The 21,047-nt window shown below is 62.8% G+C and overlaps 3 protein-coding genes across 3 annotated transcripts; 1 reads left to right on the forward strand and 2 right to left on the reverse strand.

Moving 5' to 3' along the window:
- Positions 1-246: 246 nt before the first annotated feature.
- Positions 247-8,299, reverse strand: OSGEP (O-sialoglycoprotein endopeptidase). Its single transcript, XM_030539756.1, has 11 exons — positions 8,164-8,299; positions 4,725-4,844; positions 4,380-4,555; positions 4,188-4,283; positions 2,552-2,601; positions 2,352-2,430; positions 2,102-2,167; positions 1,451-1,541; positions 1,033-1,108; positions 509-607; positions 247-429 (listed from the first exon to the last, which is right to left on the reverse strand). Exons 1-11 carry the CDS (start codon positions 8,282-8,284, stop codon positions 390-392), a joined length of 1,014 nt encoding a protein of 337 aa, XP_030395616.1. The 5' UTR covers positions 8,285-8,299; the 3' UTR covers positions 247-389.
- Positions 8,300-8,496: 197 nt separating this feature from the next.
- APEX1 (apurinic/apyrimidinic endodeoxyribonuclease 1) lies at positions 8,497-12,897 on the forward strand. Its single transcript, XM_030539757.1, is given in 6 exon segments — positions 8,497-8,632; positions 9,133-9,268; positions 9,530-9,717; positions 11,577-11,627; positions 11,629-11,767; positions 11,993-12,897. Coding segments are annotated over 5 exon segments (954 nt in total). The 5' UTR covers positions 8,497-8,632; positions 9,133-9,207; the 3' UTR covers positions 12,508-12,897.
- Positions 12,898-15,732: 2,835 nt separating this feature from the next.
- Positions 15,733-20,455, reverse strand: PIP4P1 (phosphatidylinositol-4,5-bisphosphate 4-phosphatase 1). Its single transcript, XM_030539649.1, is given in 11 exon segments — positions 15,733-16,923; positions 17,166-17,256; positions 17,760-17,812; positions 18,408-18,417; positions 18,419-18,444; positions 18,447-18,492; positions 18,871-18,909; positions 18,911-18,936; positions 18,939-18,976; positions 19,401-19,607; positions 20,190-20,455. Coding segments are annotated over 11 exon segments (843 nt in total). The 5' UTR covers positions 20,353-20,455; the 3' UTR covers positions 15,733-16,779.
- Positions 20,456-21,047: the final 592 nt, after the last annotated feature.

Genomic DNA, 21,047 nt, shown 5'->3' on the forward strand with positions numbered 1-21,047 from the left:
CCCATAGCTCTGCTGGTGCCCCTCACTCCTGACCCACAACCCCTGCCACCCCAGCCCTGGGGTCCCCCCCACAAAGCTCTGCTGTTATCCCACAGTCCTGACCTGCAGCCCATGGTAGCCAGGCTGAATACCCCAACTCATTGCTGCAATGGAGGGCTTCAGGCTGAGTGGGGCCCGCTGAGGGGCTGGGGCCAGGCCCAGAGGCCACTCCCTGCCCAGCCCCCAGGGCTCAGGAAAGGAATCTCATTTACAAAAGCAAACGTCTTTATTGTGTGTTAGGGCTGAGTTCCAGCCAGCGGGGCCCTCAAGCCGTGGTCACCCTGCTCTGCACCGGCCCCATGGGGGCAGCAGCCGCTTTGGGGCCTGTCCTATGTGTGGGAGGGAAGGGGTTAATCGCGCCAGGTCACCTCCACTTCGTCTGTCCGGTACCTGTGGGGAGAAGAGAGAGTCAGGGGGCTGGGGGTTGCCCCATGGCTGATGCCTCCCCCCTCGCTCCCTCCTCCTCTACCTCTGCGTGATCCATGAATCCTCTAGCTGCGTCACCTGCCCTGTGCGGAACATCTCCCAGCCGGCCTGCGCGATCATGGCTCCATTGTCAATGCAGAACCTGGGGATGTGGGGAGACGAAACCTCCTGCAGGCAGTGTGGCATGGGGGCTAGTGGTTAGAGCAGAAGGGGGCTGGGAACCAGGACTCTTGGGTTCAGCCCCTGGCTCTGGAATGGGAGTGGGGTCTAGTAGATAAGGAAGGGGGCTGGGACCAAGGACTCCCAGGTTCTATCCCCAACTCTGGGGGGGGACTAGGGTCTAATGATTAAAGAGGAGAGGTAGGGGGTTGGGAGCCAGGACTCCTAGGTTCTCTCCTGGCTCCGGGATGGGGTGCCAATGCCCTAAAGCACCATAGCCCAGAATCTCCCAGAGGAATCCAAGAGCCACTGTCTGGAGGGATAATCCCATTGCTCCCACCAAGCTAAGGTGGGCTGAGGGTTGCTGGGACCCTAGCTCCACAGGGCAAGCTGACGGGCAGTCGGTACCTCTCATCTGTAGCAAACAGCTTGGCTCCCCTCTCTGCGCACATGATCCGCATCATCTCCTGTAGCCGCATGTTACCTGGGGGAGGGGGCAGGATTAGAGCTTGGGGGGAAGCCACAGGCTGGTGTGGGGTGGTGACACCTGGGGAGGGGGAAGGTTTCAAGCTGAGACCCCAGTCACTATACACAAGTGACACAAGCTGTGATGGCCTCAGTTAAGCCCAGGCACTAGCCCCAGGCTGTGCCTGCCAGGTTTGAGGGAGAGAGCCCAGCGAGCCCCTGCCCTAGGGCAGCAATCCTGGGGGGAGGGAGATAGGAGGCGAGTGGGGAAGCAGGTGGGGAGCTAAGTATGGGGACCGGGGGGGAGGCAGGGTTCCCATGCAGTGACCCCCCCCTCGCTCCCCATGGTCCCAGCACGTACAGCCGACGCCGCCCACGATGAGGGCCTCCTGCGAGCCGCAGTGCGCCATGGCCCGCTCCGTGATCTCCACCAGCATCGCAAAGAGCGTCTCCTGGGGGGGCAGTGCAGCTAGGACAGTGCCACTTGCTCCCAACCTGCAGCACCCCCCCCAGCGCTCCTCGCTCCTGACCCGCAGCACCACCCCCCCCGCGCTCCTCGCTCCCAACCCGCAGCCCCCTCCCCTCCCCCAAGCACTCCTCACTCCTGACCTACAGGCCCCCCGCCCCTCCTCAGCATGCCTCGCTCCCGACCCGCAGCCCCCCCCCCTCCCCGCCGCCCCTCACTCACTCCCGACCCGCAGCCCCCCTGGCGCCCCTCACTCACTCCCGACCCACAGCCCCCTCCCCTCCCTGGCGCTCCTCACTCTTGACCCACAGCACCTCCTGCCCCAGCACTCCTCACTCCCGATCGGTAACCCCCCCAGCGCTCCTCATTCCCTCCCCACAGCTCCCACAGTGCTCCTCATGCCAGACTTGCAGCCCCCTTCCCCAGCTCCCATGGTGCTTCTCACTCCCAGCCCGCAGTCCCCACTTCCTGATGTCCAGGGACAGGGCTCCTAACTCTGGACCCACAGCCCCTGCTCCCCCAGCCCTGAGCTGGGCCGTTCCTCACCTGGAGAGAGAAGCAGAGATCCTCCGGGGTGCACTCTCCTGATGCCAGCATCTTGTGAGCCACCTCCTACAGGGCAGAGAGGGGGTTCAGGGTGCCCGGGTTCCCTCCCAGCTCAGGGAGCGGAGTGGGGGCTAGTGGGTAGAGCAGGGGCTGGGAGCCAGGACCCCTGGGTTCCCTCCCAGCTCAGGGAGGGGAGTGGGGGCTAGTGGTCAGAGCAGGGGCTGGGAACCAGGACCCCTGGGTTCCTCACCTCTATGTGGGACAGGATCCCTGAGAAGGACACATCCATTCCCTTCACTGTGTAGGGCAGCTCCACCAGCTTCTGTCCCCTGGGGGGGTGCAGGGAGGAGACTGTGTTAGACCCTCCCAGAGCCAGGGATCTAACCCTGACCCCCAGCCCTGCTCCAGCCCCCTGGACCCAACTCCCCTCCCGGAGCTGGTACCACTCACTTCTTCGCCATCTGTTCAATGTTATAGCCAGGGCTGGGGTCATTGGATATCTAGGAGGAAGACACACCAAGGAGGGGTAAGGCTGGATGTGGGGGTACCAGAAGGCCCCATCCCAACCTCCGAGCCCCCCAGGCCCCACGGTGACACTCCCCCCCCTCAACACACACTCACTTTGCTTTGGTCCGTTGAGGGGGGGAGGAGGGGTGAGAGAACAGAACTACTTGAAGACACTAGTTCCTTTCAGGCCAAAACCTTTCCTGCAGCGAGGCTCAGGGCAGGGGGATTCAGGTGAAATCGGTTCCCCCAGTTCTGAGCTACAGAGAGGAGAATGAAGCCTGGGGCTCCTTTGCCAAAGCTCTGTATTGATTTACTGCTAAATCTCACAATCATTTTCCACTTCGCTTGCAAAGAAACAAGGAAATTCCAGGCCAAGAACGTCGGTTAGTGCTGAAGATTCCCACAGCCTGCGCCTGGCTTTTAATGGCAGAAAACTGAATGCCAAAAATCTTAGATTAATGTTAAAATTAATGCAAAGTCTCCAACTAAGCGAGCGCAGATTTGACAAAAGTATCTAACTTTATGCTGGCTTTAGTTGGAAATGTTTGACTGTAAAGTTACCATTAACCTTAGATTTTGGCATTTATTTTCCCCAATTTCAGGGAGAAAGAGAACAAAAGTTACTGTTTTCTTTAAAAAGCAAGCAAATTCCATGCCAGAAAACCTCATCTTCGCTTGCTCCTGCCACAAGGAAGAAAAGGATTTTACAAGAAATCCAGGCAATTGAGTGTGAGGATTTTTAAAAATGGAAGGCTATAGAATGTTTGTGATGGCGGGGGAGTGGGGATAGCTCAGTGGTTTGAGCATTGGCCTGTTAAACCCAGGGTTCTGAGCTCAGTCCCTGAGGGGGCCATTTGGGGATTGGTCCTGCTTTGAGCAAGGGGTTGGACTAGATGATCTCCTGAGGTCCCTTCCAACACTAATAATCTATGATAGAGATCAATTTCAAGTCTTATATAAAGCAAGTTATATCCTAAATATTGTTTGATCTTGTACACTATTCTTGGATCATAGAGAGAATAAAATTGTGAGTTTGTTTAAAAAGCAACCAAAGTAAGAAAATTTGTCTTTAGAAAAAAAAAGCAGGGAAATTCCACTCCAAAAAACTTAGGTTAAGTTTAAAATTGCACTGCGTATTTTTCGATGAGCGTGTGCATAAAACCAACACTAATCTGGAATTCCCTTGCATTTAAAATGAACAACTTCACCTCAAACACACCAAAACTTGGAGTCATGTGACTGTTAAAATTTTGAAGCAGCATTTTTCCAATGTTGCTGTCGCTGAATGTTGCTAGCGAAGGAACCAGGGGGATTGGGGAAGATTTCTTTTAGGGCTGATACCTTATTTTAAAAAGCAAGGAAATTAAATTCCAAAAAACTTGTTAATGTTGAAGTACCACAATCAGGTAGCAGAGAAGCTCTGGGTGACTCAATAAGAATAGAACCCAAGAGTCCTGACTCCCGGTCATCTGTCCCCCACTCCCACTGTCTCTAACCACTAGACCCACTCCCCCCAGAGCCAGGGATTGAACCCAGGAGTTCTGACTCCCAACCCTCTGGCTCCCCACTGCCCTCTCACCTTCAGCACACGGGCAAAACGATCCAGGCAGTTGCCCACAGCGATGTCGATGGTCTCCCCGAAGATGCGATATCGGTGCTCCGAGTATGCGATGACCTGGGCAAGAGGAACAGAGCAGGGGGATGTACAGGGCTGCTGGGATCTCCTGGGTGGGGGCCTAGTGCGGCGCTGGCGGGGGAGCGTCAGCCCTACCTGGGTGTTGCCCCCGCTGACGTACAGCACGGTGGGGTTCTGGGCACCCGTGATCAGCCGGCCCATCTCAATGTGGCCCACGCAGTGATTGACGCCCAGCAGGGGCTTGTTCCAGAGCTGGGCCAACGTCCGGGCCACCACGGCCACTGTCACCAGTGGGGCGCCCATGCCAGGGCCTGCAGGGAGAGTGCAGGGTCAGCACGAGGCCTTGGGGGTCCACACACCCCCACTCACCCTGCACATAGGCTCCCCCCGCGCCCCTCAACTCACTCTGCGCATAGGCTCCCCCCGCGCCCCCCAACTCACCCTGCGCGTAGGCTCCACCCCAGTCACACCCCCACTCACCCTTGGTGTAGGCCACGCAGTCCACATCTGCAGGCTCCAGCCCTGCCTCCTGCAGAGCCTCCCGAAGCACAGCCAGCACACAGCCCCGGTGATGCCTCGCTGTCTGCCCTGGCAGGAACCCTGCCCCAGAGAGAGAGCGTCAGGGGGTGGAGCTGGCAATGACCAAATGCAGTGGGGATAAAAGGGATCGGATGTGGGGGGCCTGGAAGAAGGAACCAGACTCATCCTGGCCAGGAGCGGTGGGGAAAGGGGACATGTGTTTGTGGGGAGGAGGAGACCAGGAAGCCTGGATTCACCCTGGCCTGGAGAGGGGGCTGGATGAGGGGCCAGACTCAGAGAGTGGAGAGAACCCAGGGAGGAGGATGGGGAGCTTTGGGGAGGGGGGGGTCCCAGGGAGAATCCTGGCAGGATTTGAGACTGGGAGGCCCGGGGGGAGGAGGGTGTTCTAGGGAGGAAGGCTGAAGGGGTGCCAGAGCAGGGGGGCAGATGGATGAAGGATGCAGAGCTGGGTAAGGACAGGTGGTCCTGGTGGGGGTCCCTGCAGGGCTTGGGATGAGGAGGCCCAGGGGGACTGCAGGGGAGATGGAGATTGGGGAGAGGCTGGGGGGATCCCAGGGAGGAGGGGTGGACAGAGGGGGGATGGGTAAGGATGGGGAGGCCTGGGGACAGGTCCCAGGGCAGGGTAGGGGCACAGGGGGAGATGGGGGGGTGGATAGAGGGGAAATGGGTAAGGACAGCAGGGGAATGGGGAGGGGCCCCAAAGTGGGGTAGGGAAGCTGGGGGAGGACGGGGGGGCTGGTGAGGGGTCCTGGGGCACTAGGGGGGTGGGAAAGGACGAAGAGGGGGTTAGTAAGGACAGGGCACCTAGGGTGGGGTAAGGGGGGCAGATGGGAGGGCCCGGGACATGGGGGGGCCCAGGGCAGGGTAAGGGAAGGGGCGAACAGGGGGAAGATGGGGGCGGGGTAGGGGATGGAGGCAGGAAGGAGGTGAACGGGGGGGCAAGAAGGGGATGGACAGGGGGAGATGGGGCAGGGCAGGAAGCAGACGGGGGGCCCAGGGTGGGGGGAGGGGATGGGTAAGGATGGGGGGCAGGAAGGGAGTGGACGAGGGGCCCGGGGCAGGGTAGGGGATGGGGGCGGGGTAAGGGGGGGCAGGAAGGGGGTGGATGGGGGAAAATGGGGGCGCGGATGGGGGCAGACGGGGGGCCCGGGGAAGGGTAGGGGGATGGTTAGGGACGGGGGGGGCAGGAAGGAGGCACGGGGGGGCGGGGGGTAGGGGATGGGGGGGCAGAAAGGGGGCAAAAGGGGGGAAGATGGGGCAGATGAGGGGCCCGGGGAAGGGTAGGGGGATGGTTAGGGACGTGGGGGGCAGGAAGGAGGCACAGGGGGCGGGGGTAGGGGATGGGGGGGCAGAAAGGGGGCAAAAGGGGGGAAGATGGGGCAGGGTAGGGGATGGGGCAGATGAGGGGGCCTAGGGAAGGGTAGGGGGATGGGTAGGGACGAGGGGGGCAGGATAGGGGCACAGGGGGCGGGCGGGGTAGGGGATGGGTAGGTGCGCAGGGGGAGTGGGTAAGGATGAGGGACCTGGGGCAGGGTAGGGGATGGGGGCGGATGGGGGGGCAGAAAGGGGGGAAGATGGGGCAGGGTAGGGGATGGGGCAGATGAGGGGGCCCAGGGAAGGATAGGGGGATGAGTAAGAATGAGGGGGGCAGGATAGGAGCACAGGGGGAGGGCCGGGGGGGCCCAGGGCGGGATAGGGGATGGGTAGGGGCGCAGCGGGAGTGGGTAAGGATGAGGGACCTGGGGCAGGGTAGGGGGATGGCGGGGCAGGGGAAGGAGGGCGGTTGAGGGGGCCCAGGGGGAAGATGGGGGCAGGGTAGGGGATGGGTAGAGATGGGGGGAAGAAGGGGGGGCCCGAGGAAGGGTAGGGGGGTGGGTAATGACAGGGGGGCAGGAAGGGGGCACAGAGGGAAGATGGGGACGGGGAGAGGGGATGGGTAGGGATGGAGAAGCAGGAAGGAGGCACAGGGGAGAAGATGAGGGCAGACGGGGGCAGGAAGAGGGCGGGGTAGGGGGCAGGAAGGGGGCAGACGGGGGAGCCCAGGGCGGGGGGGACCCGGAAAAGGGTGGGGGATGAGTGGTACGGAGGGGCCCGGAGAAGGGTGGGGGATGGGTAAGGACGGGGGGGGTCCGGGGAAGGGGGGGATGGGTAGGGAAGGGGGAAGATGGGGGCGGACGGGGGGGCCCAGGGAAGGGGGGAAGATAGAGGCAGAGGGGGGGCCCGGAGAAGGGCGGGGGGATGGGTAGGGACGGGGGGCCCCGGGGAAGATGGGGCGGGGGGGCCCGGGGAAGGGGGGAAGATGTGGCGGACAGGGGGGGCCCGGAGAAGGGCAAGGGATGGGTAGGGACGGGGGGTCCCGGGGAAGGGGGAAGATGGGGAAGGGGGGGCCCAGAGAAGGGGGGAAGATGGGGGCGGACGGGGGGGGGGCCCGGAGAAGGGCGGGGGGATGGGTAGGGACGGGGGGGGGCCCGGGGAAGATGGGGCGGGGGGGGAAGATGGGGCGGACTGGGGGCCCGGAGAAGGGCGGGTGGATGGGTAGGAACGGGGGGTCCGGGGAAGGGGGGAAAGATGGGGGCGGACGGGGGGGGGCCCGGAGAAGGGCGGGGGGATGGGTAGGGACGGGGGGGGCCCGGGGAAGATGGGGGCAGACGGGGGGGGCCCGGAGAAGTGTGGGGGGATGGGTAGGGACGGGGGGGCCCCGGGGAAGATGGGGGCAGACGGGGGGGCCCGGAGAAGTGTGGGGGGATGGGTAGGGACGGGGGGCCCCGGGGAAGATGGGGGCAGACGGGGGGGCCCGGGGAAGGGGGAAGATGGGGCGGACGGGGGGAGGCCCGGGGAAGGGCGGGGGGAAGATGCGGGGGGCCCGGGAAAGGGCGGGGGGATGGGTAGGGGCGGGGGGTCCCGGGGAAGGGCGGGGGGATGGGTAGGGGCGGGGGGGGCCCGGAGAAGGGCGGGGGGAAGATGCGGGAGGCCCGGAGAAGGGCGGGTGGATGGGTAGGAACGGGGGGTCCGGGGAAGGGGGGGGAAGATGGGGGCGGACGGGGGGGGGCCCGGGGAAGATGGGGGCGGACGGGGGGGGGCCCGGAGAAGTGTGGGGGGATGGGTAGGGACGGGGGGGCCCCGGGGAAGATGGGGGCAGACGGGGGGGCCCGGGGAAGGGGGGAAGATGGGGCGGACGGGGGGAGGCCCGGGGGGAAGATGCGGGGGGCCCGGGGAAGGGCGGGGGGATGGGTAGGGTAGCGGCGGGAGGGGGGGCCGGAGAAGGGCGGGGGGAAGATGCGGGGGGGCCCGGAGAAGGGCGGGGGGATGGGTAGGGGCGGGGGGAAGATGCGGGAGGCCGGAGAAGGGCGGGGGGAGGATGGGGGGGGGCCCGGCTCACCCTGGCCCGGCGCGGGCACGAAGGTCCGGCGGGGGTTGCTCAGCACCCGCCCGTCCCGCACCAGCCCCGCCCCCACCTTGTTGGCGCTGCCCTCCAGCCCCAGCACCGTCACCGCGCGCATGGCCCGGCCGGCGCGGCGCGACCTGCCCGGCGCCTCCCGCCCCCACCTCAGAGCGGAGCCCCGCCCCTCTCGCGGCACGTGACACAGGAGTGCTATGGCCACGCCCACTCCCGCCCCGCGCGACGCCGGAGGTCCCAGTCCCTCCGTCCGCACGTGACTCGGGAGTCCCGCCCATTCCCGCCCCGCAGTCCCCTGCCGCCCCGTGACCCTGGCGCACGTGTCCCGGTCGGGCTCTGCTGCTTTTTGTTCCCGGACGGGCCGTGGGGCGCGCGGGGCTCGGAGCGGGGCCTGATTGGCCGGGAGTCGGGCGGGGCTGACTGCGCGGGAGGGCTGCGACCGGCCAGGCAGGTGGGTGTTTATTGTACACGGAGCTTTCTGATTGGCCAGGGAGCGGGTGGGTATCGTGCAGCGAGGGCTGTGATCGGGCAGGTAGGTCGGGGTTTGTTGGCCGTGGGCGTTAACTGGCCAGGGAGCTGGGTGTTTATTTTGCAAGGAGGGCTGCGATTGGCTGGGGAGTGGGAGGTTATTGTGCAAGAAGCTCTGTGATTGGCCAGAGAGCGGGTGGTTATTGTGCTGCGAGGGCTGTGATTGGCCAGGGACGTCGGGGTTTGTTGGCTGTGGGCATGGGCGTTAATTGGCCAGGGAGCTGGGTGTTTATTTTGCAAGGAGGGCTGCGATTGGCTGGGGAGCGGGGGGGGGGTTATTGTGTGGGTGGCCAAGGATTGGGTAGACTAACGCAAGAAGGTTTGTCATTGGCTGGGAAGGGGGAATGGGCTTTTGGCCCATCCTTCCTGGTTCTCTGGAGTGCTGAGTACTGATTGCTGGGTGCCCACCCGCTTCCCCCCTAGGCTGCCCCCAGGATCCTGCGGCTTGTGGCTCGGCGGTGTCGGCTCCTCAGCGCAGGGCCCAGCTGGTGGCGGGAGATGCCCAAACGGGGGAAGAAGGCAGAGGATGTGGACAGCGCGGACGAGCTCGAGGCCACAGGTAACCACGGCCCCGTGGCACAGCAACCCCTTCCTGCTCCCTGGCACCCCCTTGTGCTTCCCGCGGCACAGTGCTCCGTTCCAAGCCCTGCCCAGACCCTGCGGCATGGCGTTCCTCCATCATTTCTTGTGCATCATGCTGGGAGGGCTGGATTGTCCTTCGGTTTGACCCAGTAGGGCCAGTCTCATGTTCTTGGCACCCCCCCTCCCCCCGGCTGCTCCATGCCACGTCCCAGCTTTCCTTCTCTCTCCCCCTCCACAGAGCCCGAGGCAAAGAAGAACAAGAAGGGGGCTGCCAAGGGCCCAAAGGAGAAGGTGGCAGAGAACCCCATCCTGTACCATGATCCGCCCAACAAACTCACTTCCCCCGGTGGGCAGAAGTACACCCTGAAGGTCACGTCGTGGAATGTGGACGGGCTCCGGGCCTGGGTCAAGAAGAAGGGGCTGGAGGTAGGAGTGACTCTGCTAGTCCTTGCTGGGCTAGGCAGCTCCTCCCCAGTTCGGATCACCTGGGTTGGGGCCTTGGTCTGCAGTGGGTAGTACCAGGGGCTAAGGCCACCCCTGCAGCATAGCCTAATGGCTACAACTAGAGAGCTTACAGCAGGGGGGGCTGGGAGCCAGGACTCCTGGGTTCTATCCCAGCGAGGGGAGGCGGGTCTAGTGGGTTATAGCAGTAGGGCTGGGAGCCAGGACTTCTGGGTTCTCTCTCTGGCTCTGCCATTGACCTGCTAGGTGACCTTGGGCTGGTCCCTTCCCCTCCTTGTGCCTCAGTTTCCCCACCTTTGCAGTGGGATAAGGATCCTGACCTTCTTTGAGCTCTGCTGAGAAATGCTGTAGCTGAGTTAGGGATTGGGTTGTTTTCCCTGCAGAAAAAATCTTCCAGGTTGGGGACGGATTTCGCAGTGAATTTCATGGGTCAAATTTTCCACCTGGAGTTTGGATTCCCACATCCACAATTTGGGGATTTCTTGCAAATCCAGAAATTTAGGATTTTTAGATTTATTCCATTTTCCTCTCCTGCTTTGTGTCTCCAAGTTGAGCACAGTGAACAACAGCAGGGCTGTGGGAACGTTGGCGTGCATTGGAAAAGTCACCCAGTATCAGAGATACAGAGCTGCTTAGTGGCCCCTCCCGCTCTGCTGCCGCCCCACACTCCTAGGTCCCTTCAGCACTCACTAACTCTTCTCCAAAATCAGAGACCTTTGGGGACGTCCTAGAATAGGAGAAAAACAGGCAATTTGAATCCTAGGCATCCTGTCTCTGTTACATTTCCATCAGTAAATGGGGATTGGAGTGGAAGGTCCTAAATCTCCAAACATGTTTGCTTTTCCTAACCCAGAATGAAATTTTAACTCAAAATGGACCTTTGTCATCCCCCAAATCCCGCTGGACAGGGGGAAAATGTTGCAGCTGTAAAAACTGAAAAGTTAACGTGGGTTCATGAATGGCTAATTCCCTTGAGCCTGGTCCACAGCCAGATTTGTACCTGGTTTGGTTCCAGTGGGATCGTTACAATGGGTCTGAAGTCTGGAAAAGGTTTGCGGGTTGAGGACGGATAAGCAGCTGGGTAGGAGCTTGCAGGACATTGCTGGGGCCTGCATACGACTCTGGGATGTAGAAACAGGCGAATCTGGAGTAGGTGCAGAGGTTATTTTACTTCTGGGAGCTGAAGCTTGACAAATGCAGCCTGGCCATAAGGGGACATTTTTAATAATGAAGGTGACTGTTCGGAATAATGTGCCAAGGGTCATGGTGCAGTCTCCATCTCTGGCCATTTTGAACAGCTATGCACTAGGAATTGTTGCAGGGCGGTTCGCCAACCTGTGCTATCCAAGCAGTCGGACGAAACGATTCCACCGGTCCCTTCTGGCCTTGGATCCGGGACTGTCCGTAGTGTGGAAGCAGTTTTACTGGTCTCAAAGTGCTGTTGCTGGTCTGGCTGGTCCCCAGCAAGCAGTGCCGGAGATCCACAGCCAGGGGCAGGAGGACTTGTGTGCTCCGAGGGGAGGGATAAATCGGAGGGAAGTGGGGTGAAGCTGGGGGGCAGGATACCTGGGTTCTGTTCCTCATCCTATGAGGTTCCCAGAGAAAGGGGATGGGGGGTTCCTGAGAAGAGGGGGGGCAGAGTAGCAGGAGTTGGAGCACAGTGGGACACCTATGACATCATGCTGTACCCCAGGGATAGACCTCAGGAGTCCTGCCTCTCATGCCCCCCCCCCCCCCTTTAGCCCCACTCCTCTCGCAAGGCTGGAGAGGGATTCCAGGTCTCCAGGCTCCCAGCCCCGCTGACCCCCGCTCTCCCCACACAGTGGGTGCGTGAGGAGGACCCCGACGTGCTGTGCCTGCAGGAGACCAAGTGTGGCAGAGAAGCTGCTGCCCCCCGAGATGCGGGAGATGCCGAGTACCCCACAAGTACTGGCCTGCGCTGGCGCCAAGGAGGGCTACAGTGGGGTGGCTCTGCTCTGCAAGACTGAGCCACTCAGCATCACCTACGGCATCGGTAGGGACCTGCCCCACCCCCCAGCCTCTGCCTGCTGAGCCCGTGCTCCCTGCCCACTGTGCCCCTACCAACCTCTGCCTGCAGACGCCCTTTTGCCCGCTGCCAGGACCCTGCGCTTTCCCTTGTCCCCTGGCCCGGCATCCCCCAAACCCATGGCCTTTTCCTTGACCCTTGCCCATGGCCTCTCCTCTTTGCCTCTGACACGTGCCCCATGTCTCCCGGCAGGTGAGGAGCAGCACGACCAGGAGGGCCGGGTGATCACGGCCGAATTCCCCTCGCACTTCCTGGTGACGGCCTATGTGCCCAACGCGGGCCGGGGGCTGGTGCGGCTGGAGTACCGCCAGCGCTGGGATGCTGCCTTCCGGGCCGACCTGCGCGGGCTGGATGCTCGCAGCCCCTGGTGTTGTGCGGGGGACCTCAACGTGGCCCACGCTGAGATCGACCTGAAGAACCCCAAGGGCAACAAGAAGTCGGCGGGCTTCACGCCCGAGGAGCGCCAGGGCTTTGGGGAGCTGCTGGCGGCCGGCTTCACTGACACCTTCCGCCACCTCTACCCCGATACGCCCCACGCCTACACCTTCTGGACTTACATGATGAATGCTCGCGCCAAGAACGTGGGCTGGCGCCTCGACTACTTCCTGGTCTCGACACGCCTGCTGGAGGCGCTGTGCGACAGCAAGATCCGCTCCCAGGCCATGGGCAGTGACCACTGCCCCATCACTCTCTACATGGCCCTGTGAGCGGGGTGGGGGGGGGCCATACAGCCCGATATGGTCCCAACACCCCTGTACGGCCCTGGGAGCAGGGTGGCCTATGCTATGGCCGTGACACTCATGTAGCCATGTGAGCAGCATGGGGGAGGGTGGGCCATACAGCCTGATATGGCTCTGAGAGTCCATATGGCCCTGGGATGGGGAGGTTGCACCATACAGCCTACTAAGGTCCTTATGGCCCTATATGGCTCTGCACGGGGAGGCCATAAGGCCTGAACACTCCTGTATAGCCCTGTGAGCGAGGGTTGAGGCCATACAGCTAGGTATGGGCTCAACACCCCCTCTATAGCTGTGGGAGTGGGCCCATACACCTCTCTATGGCCCTGCATGAGGTGGGGGGGATCTGCCCCCTCTCTCTATAGTCTTGTAAGGCAGGGTGGCCTGTACACCCCTCTATGGTTTTGTGAGCAAGAGGGGATTGGGCCCATGTGCCCCTATGGCCCTGTGAGACCAGGGAGTAGAGGGAAAGGGTCCCCCACACCATGATCAGGGTGACTTTGCCCCCAAAATGAGACCTGATTCAACCCCCCAACCTTGTGGGTCCTGGCCCTTCTCCATCCCAGAGACCATGAGCCCCCAAATTCAGCCCTGAACCCCTGAACTCACCTAGTGACACTCCAGTCCCAGAGGCCAGGAGCACCCCCCACACACACATGAGCAGAGCCCCCTGAACTCATATACTCAGGGCCATCCAAGAAACACCCCCCATATACCAGCCTCCCCTCTTGCTGCCCCCCATCCGAGCCTCCAGAGAATTTCTCACCCCAGGAGCTATTTTTTACCTGTAGAATGAAGCTGCTGCCTCACCTTGAGACCAGCCCCCCATTCTGTGGGGGGGGGGGGGGCACAGAGCTGTGAGGAGCATTGATTAAAGGCTTTGAAAGGAGATGCAGTGTTTCATCTCACCCTGGCGGGACTGGGGGACATTCACCCTCATGCTGCTCCTTGGCCTTTCTAGCTGGGGTCCCCCACAGGAGGCAGCTGCGAGTGAAGGTGGGCAGAGATGGACTGGGGTCCCTGCCTGGGTCATCACAGCCTAGAACGGAGGGATCCCTGCAGACCCTCAGCTTCCAGTTACAGAAATAACTGCTGAGCCAGGTGGAGCTGCCCTGAGCATGACCGATGCTGCCTGGGTCTTCAGAGAGCCTGAGCCCATTGATGGGAAAGAGAGAGGAAGAACTATCCCATGCATCTTGGTGGGGTGCTCTGGGGGAACCCCACCAACTCCATGCCTGAAAGGGGGGTTGGGGTGCAACAAAAGGGCAGAGCCTTATGGCTCCTGGGGAGGGCATGGACAGGTGTTGCCTTACTCCATCTGTGGCTGGTTCAGCCACACGTGGGCCAAGGAGAAGTTGGGGTCCTACAGAGGGATAGCCTCAGGGGGCCCCACAACTCCAGCAAAGGTGTGGATCCAGCCCTGGCCCGGTGGAGACACCAGTCCACACACAGGACACTTCTCTCCCAGGATTCTTGTTACATACCCTGCCCCTCCCACCCCTCGGAGCTGGGAGAGAACCCAGGAGTCCTGGCTCCCAGCTGTAACTACTAGACCCCATTCCCCTCCCAGAAATCCAAATCCAAGGGAGGAGCAGGAGGCTCTAGGGGGTGCCAGCACTCAGGACTGAGCTCCAACCGGCCCCCTAGCTGGATACCTCAGACACCTTCAACGACTGCCCACCTAGGGGGTGCCAGCCCCATGGTAGGGACCTGCTGGTGGGGAATGGGACATGGGGCCTTTTCCCTCCAGGGGGTACCAGCTCAGATCAGGCCTCACAGTGCGGGCAGGCAGGCTGAGGAGTGTGCCCCTGGCCCCCCCGCTCCATGGCTGTTCATTTGTCCCTGTGGTGTAACAAGCTGGTGGGCTCTCAGCCTGGCAACAGGCCCCACAGACCCAGCCCCCTCCCACAGGTCACCGTGGGGCAGAGCGAGGGAGCCAGGCAGGTGGGTGGCATGTGGAATCTCTTTATTTACAGTCAGGGTGTCCATCAGGCTGGGACAGACACACCGGGTTAAAGTAGCACTGCACGGGGTGGGCTGGGGGAAAGAGCTGGGGCTGGATTTAAATAGCTATGTACAGGAGAGGGGTCAGTATGTACAAGCCAGAGCAGTGAGGAGCCCCAGGAACGGGGATGAACCCCTGTCCCACCCCGCAAAGATCCCTGAAGAACCAAGGCCAGAGATGTTCCATTCTCCCTCCCCAAGCGGGAAGCCAGCACCAGGCGCCCCTCATCACCAGCCCTCTGGGGAGCTCACCCTGGTCCCCTGCAGCCCACTGGGGGTCCTCAAACCACACCCCAGCGGAAGCAGGGCCCAGCCAAGGGGCGTGTGGAGAGGGGACTGAGTATCACACGCCCCCATGCAGCAATGGGGGCAGCGCTCTGCTCCCCAGACTGCAGCAATCAACTCAAGGGGTGGGATGGAGTGAGGGGCTGGATGGGAAGGGGTGGCTGTGGGGGGGAGCTCCGAGAAATGCTGGGAAGGCTCAGGGCCCCCATGCAAGGGGGCTATTACCCATTGGCTCCCCCCCGGAATGTGCAAAGAACCAGAGCAGCTGTGATTGGGGGGGGGGGGGAGAGAGAGAAAGAGAAGAGCAAACCCAGAGCAGCTTCCCCCCAGGCAGCAGAGACAGTGCCCCCAGCTGCCCCTGCTGAGGGGAGGATTGGGACGGGCTGCTCTGCCCCAGCTCCTCCACCCAAATAAAAGTTACCTTTGGTCCCTAAACAGAGCAGGGGCACAGGCCTTTCCCCTCTAGGCAGCACTGCACACATCCAGCGTGGACACTGGCTGGCTCGGGGGCAGGGAAGGGGCCCAGGGTCTTTCCCCTCTAGGAGATGCCGGCTCCCATCTGGCCCCAGGACAGGGACTGGCTGGTTCAGTGAGGAAGGGAACATGGGGTCTGTTCCCTCTAGAGGGCGCCAGCACCCACGAGGCCCCAGGGCAGAGACCTGTCTGGCTTGGGAGGGATGGGGGCATGGCTGACAGAGCACAGATCAGTGGGGTGAATGGTGGCCTAAGAGGTGACCCCATCATGAAGCAGCAGTGAGCTGAATCCTTCTCATCCCCCTGTGGCAGCTCCCCTCCCCAGCAGGTCCCACTCCCCAGAATGAACTCAATGCCCCCCCACTGTGGGGCCCCCTCCCACGCCACTTCCCTGCAGGCCAAAGGGGTGCTGGGCATGGCAGTGCACTCCATCAGGAGGGATGTGGGACCCCCAGTGACTAAGCAGCCATCAGGGCTTCCTTCTGGCCACCTCATCCTGGGCAGTGAGTTGCCGCTCCGTCAGCCAGGGTCCCTTCGGTGCGGGGGGTGTTGTGAGGAGGGGAGGAGGAGGTTCCAGCTCCAGTGTCCCTTGGGAGGGGGTGGTGAGTCCCATTTCCATTGTTCAGTATCCCTTGGGTGGGGGGTCCTAGCTCTGTCATCCAGTGCCCCTTGGGTGCGTGGGGTTTCCGGGGTGTTGGATTCCAGCTCCATCGTCCAGTGTCCCTTGGGTGTGTGGGATCTCCGACATGGTGGGTCTCAGCTCCATTGTCCAGAGTCCCTTGGGTGCGTGGAGTCTCCGAGGTATTGGGTCCCAGCTCCATCGTCCAGTGTCCCTTGGGTGTGTGAGGTCTCCGGCACGGTGGGTCTCAGCTCCATCGTCCAGTGTCCCTTGGGTGCGTGGAGTCTCCAGGGTGGTGAGTCCCAGATCCATCATCCAGTGTCCCTTGAGTGCGGGGGATGTTGTGGGGAGGGGAGGAGGAGGAGGAGGTTCCAGCTCCAGTGTCCCTTGGGAGGGGGTGGTGGGTCCCAACTCCATCGTCCAGTGTCCCTTGGGTGTGTGGGGTCTCCGGCATGGTTGGTCTCAGCTCAGTCGTCCAGTGTCCCTTGGGCGTGTGGGGTCTCTGGGGTGGTGGGTCCCAGCTCCATCATCCAGTCTCCCTTGGGGGGGCAGGGGGTGTCCTATCTCTGTCACCCAGCGTCCCTTGGCTAGGTGGGTCCCAGCCAAGCCACTGTAATCCAGCTCCCTCTCTGGTTGGTCCAGACAGAGCTACCATAGTTCAGCTGCCCTCTTGGGCTGGTGGGCCCCTAGTCCTTGAGACCACTGCAGCCGCCTTCATTGGTCCCGTCCTGTGGGGGTCTCCTGCTCAGGCTCCGGCAGGTTGGGAGGGGAGCAGGACCAAGGCGAGAGGCACGGGAGCGGACCAGGGGGCTGGGCAGGAGCTGACTGAGATGGGCGGGGCTCCCCACGGCAGGGGCGGCTCAGGAGAAGTTCTGGACGGGGTGGCTGACTCGCATGCAGGCCCAGTACATGGCCCGGCCCAGACACAGCACGGCCAGGAGAATGATAAGCGCCCAGGAGGCGTAGATCCCACTGTACCGCCGGGCGTGCCTCCATGTGCCAAACTGCACGGAGAGAGACAGCAGGGTCAGGACTCCTGGGTTCCAGCCCGGCTCTGCACGGGGGTCTAATGTTTGGGGGGTTGGGGGGAGGGGTTTGGAATCAGGACTCCTGGGTTCTATGTCCAACAGGCCCTTCCCCACTCAATGCCCCCTTTCTCCCAGGGCAGCACAGAGACTTGGACGCCATGGGCAGTCCTACGGCTCCATCAGCACGGCCCGCTCCCCTGCCTCGGTCACACACTCACCGCTAGGCCTGTGGCAGCTACAGCCACTAGGACACCCAGGAGAAGGCAGCAGATGCATCTCTTCCAGGGGTACCTGCGCCCGATGGAGGAGCTGGGGGGAGAGAGTCAGAGTCAGACATGGACACCAGGAGTCCTGGCCCCCGGCCCCATTCCTCTCCCAGAGCTGGGGAGAGAACCCAGGAGTCCTGGCCCCCGGCCCCATTCCTCTCCCAGAGCTGGGGAGAGAACCCAGGAGTCCTGGCCCCCGGCCCCATTAGACCCCATTCCTCTCCCAGAACTGGGGAGAGAACCCAGGAGTCCTGGCCCCCGGCCCCATTCCTCTCCCAGAACTGGGGAGAGAACCCAGGAGTCCTGGCCCCCGGCCCCACTCCTCTCCCAGAGCTGGGAAGAGAACCCAGGAGTCCTGCCTCTGAGCTCAACCACTCCCCATGCCCATAGACCCCACACTTAGGCCTCGCTTTCCCAGCTCCTTCCACTCCTCGGCCTCCCAAGCCCATGAGGGCCCAGTCCCATCCCCAGGACCAGGCCTCTCTCTGGCCTGCAGCTGTGGCTTGGGGCAATGGGTCACGCCCGTGGGGAGGGGCAGAAACTTACACTTTGCGGCAGTGCGGGCAGCGGGCTAAGGTGCGGTCTGTGAACTCTGTCCACTGGGAGAATGAGAACCAGAGAGAAACACACGTGGGAAGCCCAGCCTTCTGCTCTACCCACTGCACCCCACGCCCCTCCCACAGCCAGAACCCAGGAGTCCTGGCTCCCAGCCTCCCACTCTACCCACTGCACCCCACGTCCCTCCCACACCCAGAACCCAGGAGTCCTGGCTCCCAGCCTCGTGCTCTACCCACTGCACCCCACGTCCCTCCCACACCCAGAACCCAGGAGTCCTGGCTCCCAGCCTCGTGCTCTACCCACTGCACCCCATGCCCTTCCCACAGCCAGAACCCAGGAGTCCTGGCTCCCAGCCTCCCGCTTTACCCACTGCACCCCACGCCCCTCCCAACAGCCAGAACCCAGGAGTCCTGGCTCCCAGCCTCCCACTCTACCCACTGCACCCCACGCTCCTCCACAGCCCAGAACTCAGGAGTCCTGGCTCCCAGCCTTCTGCTCTACCCACTAGACTCCCCTCCTATAACCACAGATAGACCCAGGAGTCCTAGTTCCCAGCCCTCCTCTGAACCCCATTAACCCCCGCACCTCTCTCAGAGCCAGGGACAGAACCCAGAGTCCTGGCTGCCCCTGCCTTACCAGAAAGTATCTTGCAGTGCCCACAGATGACCCGCAACTCCCCACAGGCGGTGGCTCGGGGCTCAGGGGCCCTGGATGCACCGGCCCAGGTTAATGATTCTTTGCTGCAGCAGGCAGAGAGAAAGCAACACAGATGAACTGGAGCCCTGCCCTGTCCTGGTTACCAAGCCAGGCTTTGACCCAGGACACTGGTGCCACTGGCAGAGGCACAGGGGTGCTCAGGAGGTTACAGGGATCCCTAGGGTCCGATAGCTGCACACTAATTCACCACGAGACATTTACATGGCTGAGAGCGAGGGCGTTGTATCTACACTGGAAGTTGTGTTTCTGAAGCGAAGGCTGGTCGGGCACAGACAAGCCTTCCTCCCACTCAGGATCCCTGGGAAGCGTCACCCAGGCCTAGCGTGCCGCCCTCGGTGCCGCCCTCCCCCCCGGCAACGGGGGAAACCTTTCTGTGGCTCACCAGTAGGGCCGGGGACAGGCGATGCGCTGGGACGTCATTGCAGATCAGCAGGCAGTTGCAGGGACATCCTCACAATACTTCTTTCCCTGGGGAGCATTCTTGATCGCTGCAGCAGAGACAAAGAGGAGGCCTGAGCCTGGGGCGTGCCTGGAGCCAGACTCCTGGTTCTATCCCTGGCTCTGGAGGCAGCATAGCAAGCTCAGATCTTTTGCTCCACTTCCCCTGGTCCCAGCCTCGGGGTCTCCCAGCTCCATCCAGATCCCAAGGGAATCTTCAGAACTGAGAATTACCATTCCAGCTCTACAGGGTAACCTTCTTCCGACGCCTTCTGCCAGGGGCCAACAAACAATCCCCAAATCCCTCCCATTCCTGGGGGGCCCCTCAAAGGCCCCAGCCAGGCTCGCTGGAAAGACAAAGACAGGCATACAGTGGGAGAAAAGGGCAGTGGGACCTCGTGGGGAGGTTAATGGGGGATCCAGCCCCTCCCAGGGGACAGCTGCGAGATCACCCCAGCCTGGCCTAGCCCCCACGGGGCTCCCAGCTCACCGTAGCCTCGTTGCAGACGCTGCACTTCACCACGTGCTGGTGCATCTTGCCCTCCACGTTGATGAGGCTCTGGCAGACGCGGCAGGTGATCATGGGGGCGCTGCCGCTGTCGGGGCTGGCCATGGGGGAGTAGGGTGGGGGGTCCTCGCCGGGCAGCACAGCCGGATGCCCATCCGGGAACGGTGGGAAGCCTGGGCAAGGGAACCACAGGCTACAGCCACCCATAGTGCAGCCTGCGCTAGGCCCCTTAGCCACAGCTGCCTCCCCAAGCTCCTTCCCCAGTGCCACTCTCCAGCCATCAGCTCAGCAAGCCACAGAGCTCCGCCCAGTTCCATTAGCCCCGCCCACCAGCCCCTCCCTGACATCTGCAGCCCCCCACAGCCCCGCCCACTGAGAGCCCTAACCCCACCCTGGAACCCGCAGCCCCGCCCACCAACACCCCTAACCCCGCCCTGCAGCCTCACAAGGCCCCCGCCCCACCAAGCCCCCTAACCCCAACCCGGAACCTACAGCCCCGCCCACCGAGGCCCCTAACCCCGGATCCCCCACAGCCCGCCAACAGACCCCTAACCCCGCCCCCGAACCTGCAGCCCCCACACCCCCGCCCACCGAAACCCCTAACCCCGCCCCCGAACCTGCAGCCCCCACAGCCCCGCCCACCGAAACCCCTAACCCGCCCCCGAATCTGCAGCCCCCACAGCCCCGCCCACCAAGACTCCTAGCCCCGCCCCGGAGCCTGCAGCCCCCACAGACCCGTGGGGCCGGCCGCTCACCATGGGGCGGGGCCGGCTTCCCTGCCGCGGGGCCCCCGTAGGGCGGGAGCGGCGCGGAGGGCACGAGCCCGCCAGGCCCGGCCAGGGTCCCGCCCGCCCCGGGAGTGCCCGGCTCGCCAAGCTCCGCGGGCAGCAACGGGGAGCGTTCTCCGTCCCCCGACATCGCCGCTTCCCGGCTGCCGTAGCGCCTGTCCCCGGCTCCCCGCAGTGACGTCCTGGGTCACGTGAGGGGGTAGCCGCCTATTGGCCAAGATACAACTGGGCAGCCCTCAACTAACGCTAGCGTCACGTGAGCCCATGCCGTCCTCTCATTGACTGGCTGCGGGCACTTCCTAGCACGTGACATCAGTTCTCGCTTCCTATTGGCTAGATTCGTCTCTCATGTGACTCGAACAGCGCTCCCTCAATGGGTCGACCAACGGGGCCTTTTCCCACGTGACCCCTGAGGCTTCTCTTACAGGCTGATCCCCCCAATCAGTCCCACATGATGAAGGCAACATCCTCTGATTGGCCAATCGCTCAGCCCGTTGAATCGTCATCACTTTCACGTCTCCTGATTGGCTGGGCACAACAACTGCTGCTCCCGGGACCCCGCAGGCCTCCGCTGTTGGCGGGCGTCCAACTCTCCCTGTCCATGTGACTCCCCACCAAGCCCCGCCCCCATTGGCTGCTCCCGCCCGCCTCCAGGCGCAGTTGGCTGTTTCCCCTGTTAGTTGAGTCGAGCCCAGCCCGTTGGCCATAACCCCTCCCCCGCCCACTGCCTGGCAACGACCCTCCTTGTAACCACGCCCCCCGCAACCCTGGGCTCCTTGTCAGGGGGAGGGGGGAGCTCTGCCGTGGGGCGTGACTGAGCGCGTC

Source organism: Gopherus evgoodei, chromosome 21 (assembly GCF_007399415.2).
Source record: "Gopherus evgoodei ecotype Sinaloan lineage chromosome 21, rGopEvg1_v1.p, whole genome shotgun sequence".
NCBI lineage: Eukaryota > Metazoa > Chordata > Testudines > Testudinidae > Gopherus > Gopherus evgoodei.

What these genes read in the sequence shown, in the direction of transcription:
- OSGEP (XM_030539756.1), bottom strand. Translation starts at nt 8,284, where the DNA reads ATGCGCGCGGTGACGGTGCTGGGGCTGGAGGGCAGCGCCAACAAGGTG. An exon ending in CTGTTTGCTACAGATGAGAG is followed by an intron (nt 608 to 1,032) that starts GTACCGACTGCC and finishes CCACATCCCCAG; the next exon opens with GTTCTGCATTGACAATGGAG. An exon ending in GATTCATGGATCACGCAGAG is followed by an intron (nt 430 to 508) that starts GTAGAGGAGGAG and finishes TTCTCCCCACAG; the next exon opens with GTACCGGACAGACGAAGTGG.